Source organism: Numenius arquata, chromosome 12 (genome assembly GCF_964106895.1).
Source record: "Numenius arquata chromosome 12, bNumArq3.hap1.1, whole genome shotgun sequence".
In the NCBI taxonomy this organism is placed as follows: Eukaryota; Metazoa; Chordata; class Aves; order Charadriiformes; family Scolopacidae; genus Numenius; species Numenius arquata.
In genome coordinates, this window is record NC_133587.1 from 10642479 (window position 1) to 10656792 (window position 14314).

Genomic DNA, 14314 nt, shown 5'->3' on the forward strand with positions numbered 1-14314 from the left:
AAAGCCAAAAAAAAAAAAAAAAAAGAGAGACCAAGTGTTTATCACTATTACAGTTGCTGTCTTTTGGAATTCACTACAAAATGTGAAAATTTGTCTTTAAAATGTTTCACTTCTTAAAAAAAATTTGAAACAAATTATTACCTGTTGACAGCTGATCCGTGCCTTTGGCAGGGGACATCAAATCCAGCTACTTGCAGCACTGTTTCTCTTGGCTGCAAATCTGTTGTAGAGAGGCTGCATTTTTATTTTAATGATAAAAGTGTATTTGGGAGAAGGAAGGAGATCGGATAAAGGTGAAGGCAAATGTGTGAACAGAAAATTTGCAACCTTTAAATTTCCAGTTAAAGTACAAGGAAGCAAAGACTTACTCCGAAATAGAGTAAAAAAGAGCAAAGAAAAGGTTCAGAGCCCAAGTGAACCTTCTAAGCCGGCAGTTGGAACAAGGGCTCTGGGTACTGAGAAAGATTTAGATGCCAAGATTTCCAAACTCCTAAGCAGTATTACACCCCACCAGAATTCTTCCACAGATTTCAATGGATTAGGCTTTCACTTTGCTACAATAACCAGCTGTCCATGTAATGAACTGCCTGGTGTAACAGGCACACATTAGGAAACTTGTTTTTATCAGGCATGGCTTTTTTTGGTCTGGTTTTTTTTTTTCCTTTTTGCACACCGTACTTTTGAGAGCCTGTGCTATATTAACCCATTCAAATACTGCAGAATTATCAATGTCAGTTTGATCACCCATCTATGAGTCACAAAAACACCGTGAGGCTGGATCATTCAGGGAAATGAAGAACAGTGGCAGTATCTTTACAGACATCAGAAACAGATTCTCAAAGACACAAACACCGATAAAGTTTTCAAATGTATTTCTTTCATTGTTTAAATAAAAGTTTTGAGAATAACCATATCCCGTATTATTTCCATAATAAAAAGTTTGTATGATATTGGTTAGAAGTGGACAGAAATATCGATATAGTGATTGCACAAAACATTTCTGAAACTGAAGATAATTTCAGCAAGTCAGTTGGTTTTAATAAATAGCATTTCCTGTTCCAAGGCCCTTTCTATACAGCAAAGTTACATAAAGATAACCTAAAATAGAAACTTAAATCTAATGAAATGAATCAGAAAACCTTCTGGGTGTATAATCCTTTTTCATGGTGAAAGTGACTTGCGGTCTAGCTTAACTCTATTTGGAGCAGGCTTACATTTCATCAAAAGAACGTCTGCAAATGAATTTGCATTGTTTAAACAAATTTAGTTAAACCCAATATGAGTTAATCAGTGCAAATTTTCCAAAGAGCCAGGCAATTAAATTGCCTTAAAAGGCAATTCAATGCAAAAACAAAAGGAGGAGCTTGACAGAAAATACATAACCTCCAGAAACAGCTTCTTTCTGCAAGATTTGTACTTTCTAAGGACGCACAAAAACTCCCACCTGCCGCTGAATTCAGTGGAAATCCAAGTGAATTCAACTCTCCTCAGAGGCAGACCACAAGTGTGGAATTAACACTGCTGTATTTATTGCAAATGCTACCGCGCTCTCGCTGGAAGAGAGCTGTTGAGATGGCAAACAGAAATGTGCCGAGATTAGACCGTGGTGCATCATACCGTATATTCAGCAAAATAATCACCTTGGAGTCAAACACTACAGCCAGATCAAGCCCGGTCAGATCAGCAGACATGACCTACAGCCTTGCCCACAGACCTTGTTGGCAGTCTCGCTCACCACTACAACTGTCAAACAAATTTTGTGCAATTGGGTCATGAATATGTTTTTATGAAATAATAAAAGCTTTCCAAGATAAAAACAACGCTAAATGGTTGATTGATATGATGAGTAAACCCATCCCACTTCATACCTATTCATTATACAACAGTAGTGTTTTATTCAGTAGTGGGTTTCCAGCCACATCAAAAGTGGCCACAGCTTTATGCGCAATCAAAATTAAGTAGCTTACTGATATTGCTGGATAAGCAATAAATATTGCTTCAAGCACACTGCTTTGCAGCTCTTAGGATAAACAACGTGTTTCGTTCATTACCAAGCAGACTATTTGGGAAACAGCAGGTGAAGCTAACTTGTTCATAACACCAGAATATCATTGTTCTTCTAGAAGAAACAGATCACAGAGTACTCGTCGTTGCAAAGTGTGCAACTCATAAGATTTAAAAAAAAAAATTAAACCCCCAATTCTCATATTAGACTTTTTAGCAAAATTGGAACGAGTTTGGGTTTTTTTGTGTCAAGAATAAAATGACAAAATATTATTACAGATACTTCACACAAGGAGAAAGTTAAGGCTGCTTTTCAAGAGTTTCCTCTTTAAAGGTAAGCATGAATTTAAAGTCACTTGAAGTTTCCTTAAGACATTTAATCTCAGATTTACTCTCTGTTGCAGAAGATGCAGACAGCTAAGAACCATTTGTGGCAAGTTAATGTATTTAACACTTGATAATATGAGATGTTCCAGTTTCACAACAGTTATATACTGCTTTAATGAGTACTGGTACTTGGCAGTACTTGGCAGCACTATATTATTAGAGCTTTCCTGTAAGGCAATACAAACAGGAGTATTAAAAAAAATAAAGTAGTATGAAATTTGGATCGTTGATGATATTTTGACATAAATAAACCAAAAAGAGAGAGAATTAATTTGAGATCAGTCAAGCTCTTAAAGAGCAAAGGCCTCTGTCAGCCTTGGATCTGCTCTTCCATTTATTAGTAACAGAAACAGATCCAACTTCTGATTTCTTTGCTGAGAACACCAGTCAGAAGCTCCTAAACAAGAGCAGACCTCTTCCAATACCAATTTTTTTTTTTCTCCCAAGGAAGCAGCTCGTTACCACCTGCCATTCATCAGCTAGTAGAGATTTGGTTTCCTCCAGCCCATCACCTTGTTCTTTACAGTGGAAATGCAGTAACCATTCCTACAGTCAACTACTCCAGTACTGAAAGCAAAATCCAAACATTTTAACACTTATTTTATCTGCTATAACTGTATTTCTTTGAACTCAAAGGTATATTTGGAAGAGGTAGTCCCGGAGAAAAGGGTTTCAAGTACCAAAATCTGTATGTCCCGTACCAAGCTGACAGACCTATCAGCACACCGAGAAGCTTTTGACTGAAGTCATGGAAATAGACGGCAGTGCAGAGAAACATGAACACCCAGATCATGGTGAGGAAACACAAGGAAACAAACAGGCCGTTGATCACAGCATGCAGCTTAGAGTTCTGGTCTATGGACAAGCCTTCCAGCACAGCCACCTCCTCCATAATCATGAGAGCGCAGTACGAGAGCAGAAAACAGTGCCCTGAGATATCAAAACCATTCCAGATCCCATGGTTCTGGTGGCACTCCTGCTTGGTGGCATACAGCCGGCGAGGCTCGCTGAGTTTACCCGAGGTAGAGCATGTGCCGGTGAGATTCTCAATATACACGAAGAGTCCAGTGCAGACATACCAGATGGCAGTGCCCACTGCAAGTGCACTGAGACGCTGCAGCACCATCAAAATGCTCTTCGTGGCACCATAGAGGAACTTGCTCTTGGCAAACTGGTAGGTGGTGACTGCGATGAAGGGCAGCAGAAGCCAGAATGTCCATGCCCAAGCCACCTTGACAAAATATCTGCCAGAGAAAAGCCAAAAGAGAAACATCCATGTGTGAAACTTCGCAGGAGCTGAGGTAAGTGGTGGTGCTTGAAGAAGTAGGTTTTCAAGGTCAGTGCTTAGAGCTGCCTAAATCAGACACTTGTGCCCTCCCTTCAAAGTAAAGCATAGCTAAAATCTTACATACCTCTCCCCACTTTTTCTCTCAGGCCCAACACCCAAATACTCCCTCAACCAGGTACTTCCACTGTTTCCCAGGCAGCGTTCCCTCGGACCCAGAGCCCTTGTTCAGACTTGCAGCTCAGTTTTGCAATCGCTTTTACCCTACAAACCCGCTCAACTCTGCCCTACATAGAATGCAGCTGCAAAGAACGTATTTTTAGCTTGCCACCCTGATCACAGTAACCCTTTCTCTGACTCTTCTCCTCCATCTCAATTATTTTTGCTTCACCACCTCAACCTCTTAATACTGAATAAGACAGGCAGGAGAAGGGCTGACTCTTTCCCCTAATCAGCCTGCGGAACTTTTCCTCCGTTATCACCTTATCTGTTATGTCCCTTCAGTTGATAAGAGCTTTCCTTTGGCAAAGACAAATCCTTCCACTTCTAAATTCACTCTCTGCCTTGAAAATTTTTGCTCTGATGCTTGTAAAATCTTGAGAACCACCTGATGATGTGCTGATATCCTGTTTAGCAGGAGATGGCTAGGAGGAGCGTAACTAGTCCTCTTTTCAAATCTTAATGTGGAGCAGGTACAAGTGAATTTACTAAGGAGCTAAGGAGACCGTAGTCTATGATCTTCTTTCTCCCCTTAGTATCTTCCAAAGCAGCTTGCACCACCTATCCGCTGGTGGAAGAGGGGAACTGTGCAGCCCCCTCTTTACCCACATCCCAGTTTGAAAAAAAGACTCCTCAGCACCTAAGACAAAACCAAGTAGAAGAGAGTTCAGTATCTTAAGACCCTAACAAAAACTATCACAGCTTTGCCCAGGATTTAGAGGAGTACCTCCTTTACTCTCCATTTTACAGTAGAAGGGGCATCTGTGTGGCAACTACAGCTGCTACCATGGAATAGTAATTGAAAATTAAATCCTCATTTTATTGAGCCAGTAAAAAGCAAAAAAAAGCTGCTAACATCATTGCTGCTGGCAAAGCAGCAGGCAAGTCATTTGTGGGGAGAAAAACTGCTTCAGGAACTGTCATCACAGATAACCTTCCTCTATCTAAAAAGGGAGAATTGAACTGCAGTATGTTTTTACTGTAAGATCAATTTTACTCTCTCAGTGCTCCTGACAATCCTTTGCAATCACACTAAAAGCAGCTCCTCCGCCACATATCACCAAATGACAAACGTGAATCAATAAAGTACAAAACTCCCCAAGTCACAAGGGAAAACAGCAATCTTAGCTTTACTTTCTGGTCTGTAGCAGGTAAAGCACACGTACACCGGCCCAGGTCATCACCTTCCTCATTGCCATTCAAAATCATGCTCAAGTCTAGCTTTGAAGAATGACTAAACCAGTTAAATCACTGCCTAAGTACCAGAAAAGGGCAGCACTAACTCTGCTTTTAGAAAAGATGCTAAAACACTTATTTTCTTCAGCTTGCTTTTAGATGAATGCAGTAACTATCAGTTTATTCAAACCTGAGGAATAACCTCGGAGCTAAAGGGGGAAAAAACCCCCTTCTTTTCCTCTCCCCATAAAAACTGAGCAAGAAATTCCAGTTGTTCTGAAAGCTTACGGTCCTGTAGGGTATTGCAGGCCTTAAAACCAGGAATCTAACAGAAACCACCATTTCGCCCCCCTAAGCAGCGCAGCCCAGCCGGCCTTTCCCGCCCTCCCCCCCCCGCCACGGCGCAGGCCTCCCCGGCCCCCCAGGCCCTCCTCACACGTTGAGCGGGTTGCGCTTGTTCTGCATGGGCGTCTCGGGCACCAGGTCGCCGTACTTAAGGGCGGACCCGAGGAGGACGATGGCCAGCAGCAGCCAGGGCAGCCTGCGGCTCACTCGCCCGCCAGCCAGCCCGGCCCGCAGCCAGCGGCCGCTCCGCTCCAGCCGCTCCATCGCCGCCGCCGCCGCCGCCCCGCCCGCGCGGCCGCCGTACCGCGTCACACGCCGGCCCCGCCCTCCCACGCACGGCCCGCGCGCCCCCTGGCGGCGCCCGCCAGCCTGGGAACTGCGGCGGGGGTGTGTGTGCGCGCATGCGTACTGCCGCGCGGCGGTGGCGGGAGGGAGGGCGCCCCCTGCAGGACGGTGTGGGATACATGCGGGGGCCCGTTGCGGTATGGGATCCGTAGGGGAGCCCTGTTAGGGTATGGGGTCCATAGGGGAGCTCCCTTACGGTATGGGATCCAGACGGGAGCCCCGTTATTGTATGGGACCTAAGGGGGTGCCCCATGACAGTATGGGATCCATGCGGGAGCCCCATTACAACATGGGATCCAAAGGGGTGCCCTGTTACGGTATGGGGTCCATAGGGGAGCCCATTTGCCAGATGGGATCCATAAGAGAGCCCCATTGCAGTATAGGATCCATAGGGGAGCCCCGTTACGGTATGGGGTCCATGCAGGAGCCCCATTACAGTATGGGTTCCACGCGGGAACCCCATTACAGCATGGGATCCAAAGGGGTGCCCTGTTACGGTATGGGGTCCATAGCGGAGCCCATTTGCGGGTTGGGATCCATAAAAGAGCCCCATTGCAGTATGGGATCCATAGGGGAGCCCTGTTACGGTATGGGATCTGTAGGGGGAGATGCATTATGGTATGGGATCCATAGGGGAGCCCATTTGTGGTATGGGATCCATAAGAGAGCCCCATTACGGTATAGGATCCATAGGAGAGCCCTGTGTCCCGCACTGGGAAGGCCCCCCCAGTCTTGTGTCGGTGCCAGCGGGGCAAGATGTGTGCTCAAGAAGTTGCCTTTCCCGCTGTCACGACGGGACGTGTTGCGTCCCTCACCCGGTGGGCAGGCTGCCTGCGGCGCCTGGGCAGGGACCCTTGAGGGACTCATGGTTTTTGGTGTTCACACCACAGAATCTGGGTTGGAAAAGACCTTTGAGATGGTGGAGCCCAGCCGTTAACCCAGCACTGCCAAGTCACCATGATGCCACGTCCCTCAGCACCACGTCCACATGGCTGTTAAATCCCTCCAGGGATGGCGACCCCACCACTACCCTGGGCAGCCTGGTCCGGTAGTGGACAACCCTTTTGGTGAACAAGTATTCCCTGATGTCCATCATAAACCTCCCCTGGCGCAACTTAGAGGCTGTTTTCTCTCCTCCTATAAATGAGTATCCACAACTTCTAGAGGAAGGTGCTAGCTCCCCTGAAAGGGTCTTACCATTGAAGTCAAGAGAAAATGTAAGAATTTCCTCACTCAGTAGAAATTTTTATTTTTTTCCTGAAGCTCAAGAGAGAGGGAGAAAGTGTTTCTGGTGCCCTTAATGCTTCTGCCCCTTTTCACTGTCCATGTTTGACCCCTGAGGTCCCTTCCAATCTGGTATTCCGTGATTCTGTGACTGTTATAGCTGAAAGTGGTGTCCAAGCACTGGCCGTCACTGTGGTATTTCAGACCTATTTCATCTGTTGAACTGCTGCCACTGTCATTTCAGCTTAATTTTTAAAAAAATAATAAAAAAAAAAGCCCCAGCGAGCAGAGAAATGGCTGAATGAACAAAGAGCCTTTATTCATCCCAACAGCCTCCATAAGAAACATGTGAGAGGAGGAGGGAAAAAAAAGAGCAGACCCTATCTGAGATGGGATGGGAAAGTGCTTCTTGCCAGAGCGTGTTTCAAAGCCGGTTTGCAGACATGGCCAGTGAAGCTGGGACAGCATCTGGGCTCAAAGAGCAGAAGGATACATCAAAGTGGCTGCAGTAGATACGGAGAGTGTCAGCGATGGAGGTTATCTGGGGTAAATGGCATCTGGCGTTTTATTAGATGTTGGTTTTAATAAGACCGCCACGGCCACGTCTAGCACTCCCAGCCACGGTGTTGTCCCCCTGAATTAAAAAAGACGGGCAGCTGCGTTCACTCAAACGAGTAGGGATGAGAGGGGCTGGGAGAAGGTTTCACAGAGCCCAGCATTGTCTCCCTAAATTCCCCCCTCTCCACCCCTCCGCCTTTGAAACCTCGCCTCCTCCGCTTCCCAGGTGTGGGGCTGGGAGCCCCAGACTGTTTGCAGTGCCGGCGAGCTGGAGGTGGCCAGCGGCTGGGCTGGCGGCTAATGAAGCGTGCGGTGGTGTCTACCACACGGCGGGAGGATTTCACAAGCTTGGCACCTGCTCCGGATGAATGGAGTTGATGGCACGGGCTGGAAATGTGTCTATCTTCAGCCCAGCTTGAAATGTCTGAGGATTATCTCTGTAAATTGTGGATTCTCGCAACGGCAGTGAGCACAGCTCAGCCGGGTCCAGGTGTCCTGCAGATCTAGAGTAAATCTCTGCTTTCGGGCCATGTATTTGCTGCCATGTGCACCGGCCAAGGCCAACAGTCCTTCTGAGGAGCTGATCGCTGTTCTTCTATAAAGAATCACAGAAGCAGAATTTAGGTCTTTTAAAACTGCAGAAAAAGTTTTTATTCATAAACGGGGAATAAGATTTCTTCTAGGGGGTTGCAGAAGGTTCCCAAAGAGCTCTCACAGACACCTGGTCAAGCTGCAACAGGTCTAAACCACACTAAAGTTCATTAATTTGTCCAGTATAGCAGATGTGGCGGTCCTTCCCTTTCTTCATATCTTTTTCCTTAACCTCACCAAGTCACTGCCTGATTCAAGATGAAATCTTCCAGACTATTTGATTTTAAAAATCGTTTGGGATTTTATTTATTTTTTTTTTTTGGTGGTTTAATATAAACCAAGGCCCCCAACAAATTGTTTCACTTTCATTGGGAAATCACATTTTGCCTGTGAAGTATGCAGGGATAGATTGATTGGGGTCTGTAGAACCCCTTTTAGAGCTGAAGGGTGGCTGGTGAGCCGTGTCCCGGCATGCCCAGTCACCTGGAGCTTAGGGCACTTATTTGGACAAGCGATGTGGAGATCCCAGCCGCCCGAGCTGAGGTCTGAAGTAAGACCCAACACTCCTGGGAAGAGCATCCTCACTCCTGAGCTGCAGCAGGATTGGGGAAAACTTTTCCTGGTCATAGAGCTCATGTTGTGTCGGGTATTTGACTACTCATTGAAGTAAGAACAATGACACTCTGAGTTGTTAATTATTTTGAATCATTTCAGTTGCTTAGAAAATTAATTTATCTTATTGCAGTGATTCTGTTAATCATCTGTTAATCACTTTGATTGCAAAGAACTCTGTCTTGCTGATGTGAGACTATGGTATGAATAGCCCTCCAGTGGTGGTTACGAAGGTGATCAGGGGACTGGAGCACCTCTCTGATGAGGAAAGTCTGGGAGGCCTGAGTTTGTTTACCCTGGAGAAGACTGAGAGGGGACCTAATAAATGCTTGTCAATATCTAAAGGATAAAGTGTCAAGAGGATGTGGCCAGACTCTTTGCAGTGGTGCCCAGCGACAGGACAAGGGGCACAAAGTAAAACACAGGAAATTCCATCTGAACATGAGGAAAAACTTCTTTACTTTGAGGGTGCCAGAGCACTTGAAGAGGCTGCCCAGAGAGGTGGTGAAGTCTCCTTCTCTGGAGATATTCAAACCCCTCCTGGATGTGTTTCTGTCCAGCCTGCTCTGGGTGACCCTGCTTTGGCAGGGGGGTTGGGCTAGATGATCTCTGAAAGTTCCTTCCAACCCCGACCATTCTGTGATTCTGTGTCTGTGATACCTTCTGCAGAACTGAGGATCCTCATCTGGAAACAGAGTCACCCCAGCCTCAGTATTCAGCCAGTAGAAAGACAACCCTAGCAACCCTAGCCAGGAGCCTAGGGCAACTGTGCACCTAATTTGGGTGCTTAAAAATAGCTGTAGAGAAATTCAGACCTTCTTGCAAGACGGCAGCATTTTGCTCAGGCTCATGGTGCTGCACCATGACCTGCTGTCACTGAGATGCTGAGAAAATGATGTTGTATCCGAATATGCTGCAGTGGTGTCACAGTCTCACGTGTGTCATGAGACCCTATGCACAAGTTCTTCCTGCTGAACACACTCAAAAACATTGCGTGTTAGAAGAAGGCAAGATCGCTACTGGAAAGTTGATTATGCTTTAAAACCATTTGAAGAATTAGCTACTGGTGTTTAGTTCTTCAGCCCTTTGCTAAAGCCCCAGCAAGGGAACCTCCTGACACTGAAGAATAAGATGGCAAAGCTTTGGAGGTTTGCTGTGGAGCAGGACCAAGAAGTTTGAACTGAATCCTCAGCTCAGTCAAACTGAGTCTCTTGGCTGTGCTAAATAGGAATCTTCGTTTTTTGGTCAGATTTCTGGGTCTGCTGCTCTCTGTTGCAGCCAAGGGAGGATGCCTGGAGGAGGAGAGAAAATCTACCCATGTTTTTTAACAAAACACAAGCAATGGTTCTTTTCTGACCTGAGCTTGGGCTAGGGTGGGTTCTTACATGCTCGAGGAGGAGATGGTGGGTGCCCCCCCAGCACACTGCCCGGCAGGACCAGCAGAGCCACCAGCCTGTGACCGCACACTTGTGGGGCCGAGTCACCCTACCATCAGAGTCCCATTTGAGACCTCCTCTCTTCCCAGCTTGTCCCCCTGCCTCACAGTCATTCCCACACCTGCTGGCATCTGCTTACCCACCATTCCCTGCCCGGGGGAGCTCTCGTCAGCCCCCAGCCCTTCCCTTTGGAAGCCAGGTGCTGGTGGTGGCCATGCCGCTCATTCTTGCTGAGCCTCCCCTGCTCTCTGTTTTCCTTGGGAAACGCTGCTCACATCTCCATGATTGATTGTGTTTGAGTTTGATTGTGGAGTGTCCTGGGATGTTTGCATGAGAGGTGCTACATAAGCATAATTTGTGCTGTATTTTCTTTGCCTAATAGAAGCTTAAGCTTGGAGTTCAAGATAGTTTTGGCCCTTTTCTGAGGCACTGTCCATCAACCCCGGTGCTTTCAGCTCTGCAGCCTTCTCTATTCACTGTCAGCTTGAAAAAAATATAAGGAAAGAAACAATACTGTGCTTTGTTCCTTTGTGTCTGAGATGCCTTTGAAATGCAGCCTTCCCTTCAGACTGGGCTAGACATTTGCTGCCTGTCTCTGATGGGGAGGGATGCTCTTCTGATGAGCCCTGGTCATGGGTTTGGGCAGAACCAAGGGTAAGTCTTGCTTCCGTGGGTGGATGCTGCGTTATTTACAGCAGAGATGCTGAGTCGAGAGATGATGGTAAATCACTACCACCTGTGTGGCTGCCCAAACCAACGGGAAAGGTCTTTCCCAGTCCTGAAACCCCAAGAGTTTTAGAAAAAGATGCGGAAATTAACCCCAGAGGAATTTGTACAGACTGCACCATCGCAGAGCCTGGCCTGAAAAACCTCTGCAGGTCACACATTTCCCCTCCAACTCCCCTCAAATGAATAGGAAGGGTATGATCTGAGCTGCAGGGAATTTTCAGCATATTTGGTGGTTATATCCAGAGATCAAAATATTTTGGGATACTGGGCAAAGCGTAATAAAGAACCAATTCAGTTTTCAGCGGTGCAAACTTTATTAATGCTACAAATTAATACCTACTGCTACAAAATATTTACATTTCTTGTTCCACACGGCCAGATTGCAGCAGAGCAGACTAATGACAGGTTTTAATTTACAGGAGAGGATGGTCTTGTGATGAGCATGGGCTCTGAGGAGCTGGGTTTAATGTCTGGCTCCGACAAACACCCTCTCCAGCCGTAGGCAAGTGCCTCCACCTCTGCACCCCCGTACTCTGAGCGGGATATGGGAGAGATTCTGTTCTCCTTCCTTAATTTCTTTCAGAGATAATTGCGAGGTTGCAGAGAGATACGATAACGGTCTGAAGAGCTTAAAAATAATCAGAATTCACAATGATGTAAAATAGTTACTCTTACTACAATACAAATTAAACAGCCCATTAACAGATGAAGTGGGGATGAGATTACACATGAAAAAGTATAATTCATGTGATTAAGTATACATGCGCTTGGGCATAAAATGGTCTTAATTAGTCATGTTTATCTATAATTGCCTGACTTCCTCGAGCAGCTGTGGTGGCTGTGTCTGCAGCTCCTTGCTGAAATATTCCCCTTTTTGTGCACAGCATATAATGTGCGCCTTCTGTGTTTGCCAAAGAAAACCCTCACCCCCCAACACCTGCGTATCTGAATTAATTCCATTCTTGCTGTGTTCCTTTTCAGGGGTAGCTGCTGGGTAGGTTTTTCGCTGCAGGCTGAGTGGGCAGTGGTCTGTGGGCAGCAGTCCAATTAACCTTTCTGTTAGCCATGTGCTAAAAGTGTGCTATTTATTCCCTTTCTATAATGATTATCAATCACAGATTAAACACCATGCAAATCTCACAAAAATTTCCATGGAAAACTTTGCTGGGTGGCCCTTGAGCTACTGTACAAAAATATTGCCTGTTTTTTAGATGAAGAAACTGCTGTTTATTGGAACTGATTAAATATGGGAAGGAAATGGTCTGTGCATACTCATTCACATTCAGAAATATGAACTTTTCAAACTGTACTGGTGCATTTTTAGCTTGTATGTTTGCAGGAAAGAATCAGAGTCATATATTCAGGTGTAAAATTTGGAAGTGACTTTGTGCTGATTAGCTACAGGGACCACAGTTAATAGTTCTGGTTTCTTGACTGTATAACTGGTACAACCAGCAACATAACATAAGCTGTGGCTATTTCAGTCAAATATAGAATTACAAATATTAAATGTAAAACAAAAAAACATACATAATATTTAATCTGTGCTTTACTGGCTTGGTTAATTATAAGTATTGACTGGAAATGTGATAGGAATTTGTCTTGACCATAATGAGTATTGAAATGCTCTGTAGATGAAAAATAATAATTACAGAAGCTGTTCAAAGGGTATGCTGAATAGCCAGTGTACACTCAAGATGGTCACAGTCTTAATTTGGAAGCTTAAATTAATAGAATAATTATTTTTCTTTTGCAATTGATTTGGTCAGTTTTTTACCTATGTATTTGCTGTGTCCAGCGAGCTGAACGCCTCCCGCTCTCCTCGCTGCGCTCTTTCACTGCGGGGCTGCCCCACATCTCAGCCTTCCTCAGAAGAAACAAGGATGCCCGAGGCCACGGAGTTTGTCAGTGAGGTCATCAGCCATCGGTGGCATCTGAAAGACAAGAAGAGCAGAGAGACAGCGAGGTGAGGGGACGTGTCAGCATGACGAGCTCTGAGCAGCGCCCAGGTCAGCCACCCCTGGGATCAGGGCAGTGAAGATATGAGTTTGCCTCAAGGAGAAGCCCAGAGCTGTATTGGTGCCAGAGCTTTGGGCTCTGGTTCATCATCACCATTTTTCCCACCCAGGACTCTTCCCTTCAGCTTCTGCAGGAGTTTGGGAGCACTTGCTTTGCTGTCTGTACCTGTGGTCCCACCAGGTGTAGGAGGAGATCTGACATTAGGATTAAATGCTCCCAAACGGCAAATTAAGACTGAAGTGTTTGTTAGGGAGCTTCTAAGGCAGCTAACGAGAGTTCACTGTCAAGCACAAGAGATTAGCAGGGCTATTACTGGTCCATTATGGTCTGGCCCAGTTTCCCAACACAAAGTGGGCCAGACTGGCTGCTCTCAGCTCTCGAAGAGGAAGCACATCCCTGTCTGCCAGGAATGGAGCATCTCCCAAAATACAGCAGTCTGGTCTGCTCCTTACCATGGTGGGAGGAAGGTACGGAGGGTGGTCAACAGTGCGTGGGATGGGTCACCAACAGCCTGAGAAGGAGGTGGGTGATGAAGGTTGTGCTCCTGCTGCCTGGACTCTACCTGTTCTGAGAATAAACAGCTTTTTTTTTTTTTTTTCCCCCCCCCTTTCTCCTAGCTGTAAGTTTGGTGAAAAATAAAATTAAAGCCAAATCCTAGTGCTTGAACTAAATCAGAGCATTTACCAGCTTCACTTAAAGAAACAGGATTCTTTTCACCAGTATTTATTTGTACAGTTCAAACAAGCTATTTATTTAAATATGAGCCCACCACAGATGTGCAACTCAGCCCAATCTCTGTTGACACCATTCATAGGTTAGGGAAAAAAAATACATAAGAAGCATATTCTGCCACTTTGCTGGGAAAAGACCTTTCTTTGGGCTGTTTATTTAATGTAGGTTTCAAACAATTGGCAAAAGCAGATCTTACCCTGGTGTGGGGCAATGAGCAGGACCCTGTGAGATGGTGGAAGATGCCATCGCTGTGTTGGGTGTTCTCCAAGGAGGATGGGGGATGCGGGCCCTCTCCTTGCAGAGAACCGTTTTTGCATGCTGGGGGGAGTTCCGTCTCCCCGAGACATTGGTGTTCCTGGGGCTTTGAACTCCACTTCAAAGCTGCGGCTGGAGCGAGGTTTCTGTAAACCCAGAGAAATAGGTAAATATTTATCAGAGTCAATTAACCTTCTTCATCACCTCAATGGTCATCTATACGAGACGGCTGGAGGGGTTTTGACAGGCACAGAGGGGAGCCTTGTTGATTTACTGAACCACTTTGGGAGGCGGGTAGACACAAAACACTGCGGCGAGGAGACCTGGAGGTTTTCCTCTAAACATGGTCTGTGAACTCACAGAGACGTCTCATCCTTTCCACCACTGGAGCAGGCAG

General features: G+C 45.9%; 1 protein-coding gene across 1 annotated transcript; it reads right to left on the reverse strand.

Moving 5' to 3' along the window:
* Window positions 1–855: 855 nt before the first annotated feature.
* On the reverse strand, window positions 856–5695 carry FITM2 (fat storage inducing transmembrane protein 2). Its single transcript, XM_074157219.1, has 2 exons — window positions 5508–5695; window positions 856–3635 (listed from the first exon to the last, which is right to left on the reverse strand). Exons 1-2 carry the CDS (start codon window positions 5678–5680, stop codon window positions 2993–2995), a joined length of 816 nt encoding a protein of 271 aa, XP_074013320.1. The 5' UTR covers window positions 5681–5695; the 3' UTR covers window positions 856–2992.
* Between the last annotated feature and the right edge of the window lie 8619 nt (window positions 5696–14314).